Genomic DNA, 11,437 nt, shown 5'->3' with positions numbered 1-11,437 from the left:
GCCAGAACCTAATCCTGGTGTTGTGTGTTTGTTTTTCTGCACATCTAATATAAATCCTATTTCTTCTGCCAGAACTGAGCAAAGAATCAGTCAAATAAACCAGATGGATGTTTCAGAAGTTTTATAGAACTAGGCAACGCCATGAAAGTAGATTGTTATTTGCTATGAATGGCTGGCTGGAAGAAAAATACCTCAAGTGGACGTGTATTTGGATTATATCATCAGGAGGTGAGTCACCTTTATGAGCAACACTGAACTTTTGGTGTTCTTTTATATATGTTAAAAAATAAATAAAAATAGCTTCACTTTTCTGTAGAATCGTCCATTTTTGACTTTTAGCACTTAATAAATCAAGCGCACCTTAAATGTAGCACATCATTGATGCACCACTATTACTTATGTTCGGCTCTTCTAGTGCTACACTGAGAGTCACCCTCACTGTCGCTGGGATGGCTCCAGATTCACACAAGTCTTTTCCTTTCCCGATCCTGTCCTGCATCACTTCGCATCTGAACAGTCAGGGCTGTGATCGGCCTTCGTGAATATACTGAATGTGGACCGCTGGGAGGACGGCTGCAGCTGATGCTTCATCGCTTCATTGGGATTCTCACTGGTTCCGATCATAATGTCAGCCTTGGATGGGTGGCCTATCTCCCTGCGGTCCGACACACACATTTACTGTTTTTAATACCTTTCACTGAAACGTTGGCGATGGTACGGTATACATGCACTCATGCACCTTCCAGTCCCGTCCATACTGTACATGCTCTGACTCAATCCCCATGCTCCTCGTAATGCTTTAGACTGCAGAGTACTGGTAAAGCAGTGTTTTGGTGTATGGCGTACGCTCCTAAAAACCCCTGCTGAGCTGCCAAGCTATGTCCCTAGATGGCACTGTGTAGGCGAGAGAGCAGCCCTGCTGTTTATCATGCAGCTGTGTCAGCCTGTAAAAGCTTTTGTCAGTGGAACTGAAGATTTAGAGCCCAGATTAGCGTGCTCATATCTCGGCAGTTAATTAGGGCTTTAGAGCTAACTGCAAAGCTTTGGCTTGCTGAGTGATGGAACGTAAGAATAAGAGGTGCGCTCCCTGCAGACACACAAAAGTGAATTAAGTGCAAATATACGTATATACACTTATTATGCTAATGTGTCACTATGTGCAGCCACCGAGACATACAAAGATTAATTCTTAACCCGTGTGCAACCGTCAAGCCACTTCATTTTGTCGGCGCACAAACTTTCATAGACCTAAGCATGTCTAATTGATACACACAAAGATAAGTAGACCCTCTTCTATTCGAGGCTTGTGTGTGTGTGTGTGTGCGTGCCCTTCATAATGGTGGAGTTAAGGTCAGCGCGCTCATATTCTACCTGTCAGGATTGATCATCATCGCCTCCACAGCTGCTTTACTTTGGTCCGGGGAGGGTACAGCATCGCTCTCCAATCTTTAGCAGCAGAAAAAAAAATCTCTTGTCCCTTGCATGTCTACAAGCTCTTCAGGGGAGCCATAACACACTGCAGCTGCTCCCGGCGCTCATGGTGTTTATTCAGCGTCCTTTATAACGTAACAAAAACAGATTTCATTTCACTACCGTTTAGTTGGATGGAAAAAAAAAACAGCATTAAATGCTTACATGGAATTAGACAGTTCATTAGTTGAAAGACATTTCATGATGGGCCAACTGACAACCTTTTAAATATATGGAGGCAGTCGACCTGCTCCCTTCCTGCATGGGCGTTCCCGGAGTCCTTATTTATACGATACAAATACAGCACTAATGCAGTCAAACACACAGAAATCCATTTGGAAAAGTCATTAGCAAATGTAAATTGTTTTTCTGTCAATTAAGATATGAATTATCCAGCTGACGGAGGTGCGATTGGTGTAATCCACTTCTACAAATTTGGCTAAAAGGGAAAGTGGTTGCTGCACATAAAGTCGAATCAATAAACAGTGTCAGCCAAACAACTGCGTTAGCAAATGAGTTGTGAATATCAACTGGATACGTTTCCTCTGCTGCTGGTAGAAATCTGAAAGTGACTAATGAAAGTGAAAACAGGGAGTACCTTTCGGTTTGGATCTCCAAGCTCAGAAGATAATGTAGATTTTGTTTTCTGTCTTCAGCATTATTTATCTTATTTGAAACCTAATTCATAATGATCAAACAATTCCCATTATGTGTTTGTTAATAGAGTGAATATTTAGCTTTTAACTATTGCACATTATGTATTTCCCTTTTAATTCTTCGCTTCTTTCTTTATGCCTTCTAAATTTGAATCATTTTCACTGAAAAAGGCTATTAAAAAAATTGCATCAGGATGTATCAAACAGATTTTCCAATTTACAAATATGCAGCTACATTTCTGGATCGTGATTTTTTGTTTTCTTTTTCTTCTGGCCTTCTTGAATCACAATTAGATGGAGATTACATTTTCTGTGTAATACTATGAATGATATTCATTGACTGACAGATGTTATTGATGTTTAACAAATTGATTGTGACAGCTGAAAGATAATGCTCGGGAAGTTATTTTTCATTAAAAAATAAATAGATACATTGGATTGTTTCAAAAGCAGCAATTAGTTTTGAAAACAACTAAATGCTTCAAATAAATGTGTGCAATCTGTCTATCGTATCACAGGAGCGCATATCGGGGTCAGTTTCAGGTGATTCTGATATACTGAGTTCTACATTATTGTAGAAATTTAAATTTACTGTGTTTATTATACTACTAGATCTTTTTTTTATTTCTTCGTAAAATAAGGGCTTTGCTGCTTGCATTTTTCAGTTATAAAATAAAAATAAAATATTGAGTCTGTCATTGCTTGTTAAATTGCTGTTATCTTACACATTAACATTTTGTATTCATTTATGTGGAACAAATTTCCACTTATTTTATAGCACAAAAAAAAAAAAGGCATTGAAATATGCATCTGCCTCAGAATGTAACAAATATTCTTAGTGGTCGAAATCCCTGCTGGCCACCTTGTTCCCATTGCCTGTGGCAGGATGAATGAGTTAATATGTAGTCATTGTGCGAGCTTGGTATACTCACACAAGCTGCTCTGATATCCCTCATCAATGGGCCATTGCAAGTTAATGGCCAGCTCTGCGAAGGCCCATTTGCACGATATATGAACGGTGTAAAAATGGGCTGAGAAGGCAGGTGCTGCCATTGAGAAGATCATAACCCGACCATATGGTTGAGGAGAATCTCATTTGGCTGTGCATTCTCCGAAAGCCATTCCTCTACCGGCCCTTCTAATAAGAGTTTCACCACCCAGTCCTCTTTCTCCTGTTGCACCGGTGAACAGAGTTTGAATTTGCATAATCATCTATAGGTAAATTATAATGTTGAGCTCCTCTGCTCCGACTTCATTTGAATGGAAATTATACACATTTTCAGTCTAAAAGAAAACCACTGAAGTGAAAATGGATGAGAAATTGTGGTTTGGCAAACATTCTTTGGTGTAGATTGTTTCTGGGGTCCGTGGTTCAATTGCACGACTCCATAATTTACATGTCAGTGTGTCCTTGGTTTGGACGCTTGTCCTGGTGGCTGCAACTACCATGTGAGCGGTCACGTGAAAGGATATTTTTCCCTTAGGGGAGGTCCTGCCTTGCTCCTCCCAGTGCCTTGTTGGTCAAACTAAATCTAAGATCATATGCAGTAAATGATCATAAATACCACATCTCGCCACTATTTCATTTTTTACATGCCTTTACAGCACAACATGGATTGCGACATCAAAAAAAGATTGGGAACAACTTTTTTTTTTATTTCTGGGAATTGTTTGGAGTCAGAAGGAGCATAAGACAGTAATAATTAACTTGTTGAAAAAGCCAAGTACCAACACAAAATTCAAAGTGAACAAACACACTGATTTTGCATGAAAATGAATGAAGACCCTAACTTCAGCAATTAAATTACATTTAAAAACAACATATCAGAATTGAATGTCGTAAAAATGAGACACAAACTCAATGAACGATAACGAAAAAAATAAATAAATAGACAAGCAGACGAGAACATTGACACCAGAGGTTTAAAAAAAAAAAGAAAAGCGAGGAAAAACACCTGTAAGCTAGTAAGGTGCTATCAATAGATCTGAAAACCCATCATACCCTTTTGATTTGCTTCGGTTTTTCTTACAAACGAAAAATAAAGAACATGTCAGAAGTAATTTCGGATTAAGGAGGAGTCCCTAATACAAGATCCGGGGAGGTGTTTTCTATTTGACTGACAGCTACCCATGGCCAGCTACTCATGCGACTTCAGGGAAACACAATCCAGAGACTAGATGTCTAATCTAGCAACATTGGCTCCTGTTCCTCTGCACAGCTTCTTTTTATTTTTTTTAATCTCCAGGCGTTCCTGGTAAAATAATGTAATTTTTCTGTTTGTCATGTTGCTAGAGCAGTAAAATTAAATCCGGCGCTCTGTCTATACAAGTTTTAACAAAACCAAGTGAAACTTGAATCTTATGTACAATATTGACCTGCAAAGCACAACGGTTAGTATCTAATAAATATGTAAACATATTTGCTGTTTTTGACAGTCAAATAGAATGACATTTGTTCACACTGGATGTAATTACGTCTTTAGCTTCGTTTTTTTTTTTCTTTTATAAGATTGTGAGAAATTAAATCTCTGCCAGACATAAATTCAGCATTTAGCAACAGATTCTCAAGAAATGTGATGGAATCAAATTGAATGAAAAACAAAATCAGATTTTTAAAATTCAGAAAATGAAAACGCATTGCGCATTTTGACTGTGGAGCCACTTTTCCATTCTTGAACACCATCCAGAATTTGGATGCCATGCATGGCAGTTCAATCCTTATATATGACATGAGGGAGGAAGAGAATATTGAGACACATTCCTGTATTACATCCTGCTTAAAAGGTCCCTACCTTGTCACACCTGATGGGACGTCAGCCTTAAACAATTTCAATAAATAAATCTGCATAGGAGTAAAAAAACAAAACAGAAAAGAAAACAGAAGTAAAAAGACAGCTTTAAGTACATCTTTGCTCGTACCGTATCCATGAAAGCTACATTTAGCTAAACCACTTTTAACGCGAAATCATGGTTTGACTGCCAACTTTCAACAATCATAGTTTCTCCATGTCCCTCACTTAGACAGATGCCAGCAATACGTCACATACACCTCACATGCATGCTCAGAATGACTGAAATGATAGTGATCATATTTTACAGGGTTACAATGGACAAGGTTATCAGAACTCCAAGGATCACGCACCTCTTGACTGTCACTTGGGTTCATGTGGATGTGAGTGATGTTATTCACACGCTAAACGCCAGAGTGGTGACTCTGTAAAAAGATCCACGCTGAGTCCCAGCAAAGTTTTACTGCATTGTCTCGTAATGCTTACAATAGTAAGTAGGCTTTCATAAGCCAAGGTTCTTTTGTAAAGGTGTCAATGACTCAGTAAGTGTTGAGTTCCCAAGAGATTGTATCCTTTTTAAAATCACAGTTGCCAATATGGTACTGTCAAAATGTTCATAACGTTGTTCCAGTTTATTTACTTTTGCTATGTGTTGGGAAATGACTTGACTTCTATACATAATATTCCTTGTCCTTGTCTTTCGGTCTCTTGCTACTGGCACTGCCTTTGGCGCTACCACTGGACGCTTTATCCTTCACCACAGAGCCATTGGTTTGCGCAGAGTTGCTGATGTAGTTGCGCGTCTCGTCCACCTGGTAGGAACCCTCGTCCCTGTTCCTGTACTTGTACATGGCGTAGAGGAGAATGAGGATGCAGAGTGCGGCAGCCGAGACAATGCCCACCACCATGCCCGTGGTACTGCTGGATTCCCGGATCACCTCTGATGCCCCAGGGGGCACCCGCCGCACCACGCCGGGCACTGTGGGCAAGGCAGCAGGCACCGTACGCAGCATGGGCGACGTGATAAAAGGGTCGCGTGGCTTGGTGCCGTCCAGATCAAAAGACGTGGGTAGGGGCAACAGGACTATGTCCGGCTGTGGAGGCTTGACCTCACGGTTGTTCATTTTCCCGGCGGGCAGCTTGGGTGGTGTGTCTGAGGGAACTGCTGCCGCCGGTGTGCCCCGGGGGTCAGGCAGAGGTGAGGTGGGTGTAGTCCTACCTGCCTCAGAGGCTTTGCTAGGCCTCAAGTCCTTGGCTTCCCACTTGGGTGCGAGCGCTTTGTAGCCACCTTCATAGGCCGATGTGGTCAAGATCTTATCTGTTACCAGGGAGAAGGTGGTGTAAAAATCTTCATCGTCAGTCGGGGGCAGGCTAGAATCGAAAGCTTCGCCAGAGCCAAACCCCGAAATCACCATGCCATCATCATCATCATCATCACCACCACCATCACAATCATCGCTGCCTCTGTCCGACAAGCAAGGTGCCCCCGCCTCAGTGGCCATGGCCAAGGATTCTTTGGTGGTCTCAATAATGGTGAGGACGGGGCGGAGGGTTGGGGGGAGGGGGATGAGGGGAGAACGAGTAGATACAGAAGGGATGTCTATGGGATCCTCGACTAGGATAGGGATGACTAGCTCCCCTCCTAGAAAATGAAAGAGAGATAGAAATGCCAGTCAAAGGGCAGAAAGTCATCCATCACCAAAGCAAGAAGCAGCTCAACACCAAAACAATCGATAAACAAAGAACGTATAAAGCAAAAAACGTAAATATAAACAGAGAAAGAAGGAAAGAATATACTGTACCAGTGCAAAAACAAGGAAACTCAGAACCAAACAAGACTCAAACAGAAAGAAAACAACAGCCATAAATAAAGGAAACGATGCATCAAAAGGCTTTGAGGGATGCACGAGGGTGAGCCACCTTAGACTGACTCCACACATTAACCCTTACACGTCGTCACTAAGCATTACGCTTTATCAGGACTACATTTAGAGTGCACTAGTCATGGGTAATGTCTCTTCTACTTGCTGCATGCATGCACTAAAATGTGTGAATTATGCTGACATTGCTGCATATTCTTCCTCATAAATAACTAGTCCAGGCTTTTAATTGCCGTGTTTTATCCATCATCACGTTCTTCCAAAAACTGAGCACCAAAATGTGTGTTTTGAAGCAAAAGGAAGGGGATCTGTTTGTAAACAAAGTGGAAGTCACTGGACGTGGAAATTACATCTGAACAAATAAGTGCTTAAAACAGCGTTTCACTTTAACTCTATCAGCGAGTCACACACTGCTCGACAAGAGAAGTTGTACCAACGAAAAAAACCAACCACTTTCAAGCCATAAGAAATGAACTTTCCTTTCCTTAGCAATAGTGGGCTCCCCTAGCCTCTTGCCTTTTGAGCCCTAAAGTTACCACAATGGCACAAAGTCGCCCGGCAGTTCAATGACACCTGAATGTTTGCCATGATTTCCGCATTATAGTGGAAGAATCTCACTTTTAAAAGCTTTTGCTCACCATTGGTGAATTTAGTGTGTAATATTCATGAGTGGGTAGAAACATTTCCACATCCACTTGCTTCACGATATAGAGCTGCAGTCTTATTACTACAGAGAGCCTGAAACATTCAGATGTCTATTGAAGCTGCTTATCCTCTTGCCAAAGTGGCTTGTTTTGCAAAGCCTCACAAACAGGGCACTATAAAGAGATGCAAACCTTTTTGGAACAATAAAGAAAAGAGCACAACAGAAACGAAGGAAACTGAAATCATAATTAAGGCATTGCAAAAAGAGATCAGAGTTAGAGCAAACTTTGTAAAAAGAAAAAACATTCACAAAGTAAAGCCACAGACAGAGTTATCCAGAGAGGGATTAGTAATAAGTAGAAAAACAGGAAGAAAACAAAAACAAATTCAGCTTGGAAAATCATAAAAGCCTACAAAAACAGGTTTAAAAGCAAGAAAGCATACCATCAGTTTTGTCAACTTACATCAACAAATTGCCCGCATGATTTTGGCAGGAAGAAAACAAAAAAATGTACAAAAGAAAGTTGTGTAAGAATGCCTTTGGACAAGTTAGGTTAGTTTCTTTTTTTAAGCAATTGCTGATTAATTAGTATATATTTCTCTCTTTAGACAGGATGGCACAGGGAGGCAACAACACACACATCATGACATGAAAAATAATCTTACCAGCCCATTCAGGATATCTTGTTTTAAAATGGTCTTTTTATAAAAAGGAAACAGTATATCTAGAATTCTTAGTTAATTAGATGAGTCTCTCCGTAAATATCTACAGCCCGATTAGATGACTTTTATTTTTATTTTCTTGACTAACTTCATCAGCAGTGAATAAATGGATAAACTGTACATATCTTAGACTCTCTACGTAAAAGGGTTTGGAAGGGTGTGAGACGGGGGTGGGACCTATGAACACACTAGGAAGGAAATGACATAGATGGGGGTGAACGTGTACATCAGTTGCCATGTCCATGTAAAGGCGGCACGAAGCGGTCGGGCGGCATTAGAGCTTTTGGCTGTAAGGAAGGGATGGGGATATACAAACAATGAGCATATACATGCCCATCGACAGAAGAGAACAGCACTCTCAACACTGACAGTTTTACAAACCCTAAGCTGCAACTTCTTTGCCATGCACAAAATTAATTGACTTCCAAATTTCAATCAGAGATATCTATTAGAAACAGGAAAATATGAGAGATCAGCATAGAAACAGCTTGGAACAGTTTTCACACACACAGTGTTCTGCGTTGGAGGCATTTCTCTTTTTTCTCTATGAGGGTGTAAATGTGAAATTGGAATGCAGAGTGTTGGCTTTTGACACCCGAACTTATAAACAATCATGATTGGTTCATAGAGAAAAGAGAAAGTTTCCTCCTAATTCGGGGGCAAAAATCATCAAAACACTGGAAATAGTGATTCTTTGCCAATTAGCAGATTCAATTTTAAAGCAGTTAAAAACATTTTCAGAAAAGAAACAGAGATTCACATATATGTGTGTTAACATATATGTACAAAAAGACAAAATCAAACAGATTAACAAGCAAAAAAAAAGAAGAAACACCGTTGATTTCTCACACTATCAAAGATGAACAACCAGAAAGCACACACTGAGGCAGACAAAGAGAGGAGGGGACAGTTTACGGGAAAAGTGTCACCACCTTCACTTAACTAATAATAAAGACTTTATTATTAGTTACTTCAATACAATCCTCTTGTTAGTTTAAAACACAGGACAGGGCGTGCAATCTGGATGTACGTCAGAGAAAGAGAGGTCAATCCGACATGGTTTGATTTTGGATTTTAGTTCCACTCTAAGAAGTTGGGTTCATGCATGCTTCAGTAAGTTGCATTTAGGGAGAGTAATATACAAGAACAGTACAGCAAGCCATGGGACAGGAAGGGGTTGGGGGCTTTACAGGGTGTCAAAGGTCAATAAACAGTCACTTCTACCAAGGGCTGTAGGATAAAAAATAAAAATCATTTATCAGCAGTTAACAGGGAAGAAGGTGCAGCACGGGTGACATATAGCCACAATTATGTGGCATTTAAATCCACTGCATTAGCTAATTAATCAAGAGTGGGAGCAGAGGGATAATAAACGAGCTGCGTTTTTATTAAACGTTTAGATGTGCATAACCAACAGCCTTTGTTTGACAGATAAACACTGCGTTGGGAAGGAGTTCCACAAGAGGGCACGGAGTGGCCGTTTATTTGTGCCGCTAGTGAGTGAAGGGGGATGCGAGAGGCACATTTGTTTTCACCACTCAGCTTTTTGGGTTGCTTATTAAGTAAAGGTGATGCCGCTGAGGAGATGCGGCATCAGACACGCTGTACCGACCATGAATCGTCGACACCGGTATCTTAAATGTGAATCCGTGTGTGGCAACGGCACAAATCAAGTTGCTCGTTGATTTTTATCTGTGACACAGCTGGGAGAATATTCTAATTACGGAGCCACACTTTTCGTCTTGTTAAACAATACCAGCAGAGGGTACTTGATTTAATCCGAGGCTTTATTTCATTCAACTCTTATTGTTGTCTCGGCCTTGTTTGCACCGTTCCAGTCAGCTTTCAGTGATTGTTAGGTTTGCGCTGTATCAACATAAACAGTCGATTGGGAGAAGGGCCGCTGAAGCTAGGGGCCTCCAGAAAGGTCGGTGCAGAGGACCTTGATGTTTTGGTAAACACTCTAATCCCGTGTAATCTCTTGAGTAAGCTTTGCACATTTGACTGAGTTTCCAAGGCGGGTTTCTCTCGTGGGTTTGCTTCATCAGACTGTTTGTTTTCTGCACTTGTCAAGATGAATAGGAGCTTCTTCCTGGCAAAAAAAACTCTCCTGTCACACTGAATTCACTTGCTGTGTATGTTTTATTTTTATTTTTCTGACCATAACGATGTGAGGATTTCAGATTATTAATCTGTGCCATTATTAGCTGGTCTTGTTAAAGCACAAAATGAAAATCTCTTTCTGCTTCCTTATCCTTCCTGGTAAGTTACGATGTTCCGCATGTCTGTTTTGGCTTTAAAATAGGAATTGGGTAAAAAATTCCCACTTCTACGGCTGATTGAGTGACTGCCTCAGCAGCTGGGAAGCAGATGCAGAAATCACAGTGCAGCACTTTCCCTTCATTTCTCTACGCTCACCCACTCCTTTTCTTCTCCTGTCCTGATCCCCATGTCCATCCGACATTTGCTGAGGCCTTCAAATGTAGATGAATCCCAACAGTGTGTGAGGGATTTGACGATGCTGCGTCATAGAAGCAGAAAGCCAGTGCAGCAGCAGCAGCAACAGCCACGGATGAACAGTCAATGGGATTTCAACACTGCAAATTGTGGGTGAGTCAGTGGTTTGGGTCCCTGAAACCCCATTGTGTCTGTGCGCATTGTGCCCAAAGACCTACTGTAGCAGATTCATTCACTTCCACGGACCGCAGGCGATTAACAGGGAGACAGCGAAATAGAGATTCTCAGCATCAACAAAGTTAAAGGGACATGTGGAAGATTATATTGCTGCCGTATGCATGGCTAAGTTTTCTAATAACACATACTTAAAAAAAAAAAGCTCCTGCCATTAAATGATCTTGTCTAGATTATGTATATCCTCGCCCAGAGGTCAACTTCCTCATGCACTGACGAATTCTTCTATTCTACAAGATGAATAATGTTTCCTTTACAACTCCGGCGAGAGCTGCGCCACCAAAGGATGTATAATATACTGGCAGGAGGAGGAGCTCTTCTGGGGGGAGTCCTGATGCCACAGCTCATGGCAGATAGCTCGTAATCTGTCATCATGAAGCTGGGCACGGTCTGCCGTATTAAATTGGCATCTCTACCAGCCGTGGCGACGCGCCCCCCGTCAGATGCTCGAATTGCTGTACAGCCATTAGGCCGCACCTCTGCACGTGGTCGACAAGTGTCAGCTGAATAACCTTTAGACCGATCTGTAGTGAGGTGACATCCAGCCCAGTGGGGCTTGGCAAAAGCCGTAGCTAACCCCGCA

At 41.3% G+C, this 11,437-nt stretch overlaps 1 protein-coding gene across 1 annotated transcript in view; it reads right to left on the bottom strand.

The window, feature by feature from the left end:
- Positions 1-5,586: 5,586 nt before the first annotated feature.
- nrxn3b (neurexin 3b) overlaps positions 5,587-11,437 on the bottom strand; it is a 209,012-nt gene continuing 203,161 nt past the window's right edge. Inside the window, exon 24 of the mRNA XM_068753834.1 lies at positions 5,587-6,557. Within this exon, the coding sequence (XP_068609935.1) occupies positions 5,587-6,557 (971 nt within the window). The remainder of the gene's footprint in view (positions 6,558-11,437) is intronic.

The sequence above is a fragment of the Brachionichthys hirsutus genome, chromosome 20, assembly GCF_040956055.1.
Source record: "Brachionichthys hirsutus isolate HB-005 chromosome 20, CSIRO-AGI_Bhir_v1, whole genome shotgun sequence".
Lineage (NCBI taxonomy): Eukaryota > Metazoa > Chordata > Actinopteri > Lophiiformes > Brachionichthyidae > Brachionichthys > Brachionichthys hirsutus.
The sequence above is the reverse complement of the archived record's forward strand: the minus strand, read 5'-3'. Positions and strand labels throughout refer to the sequence as shown.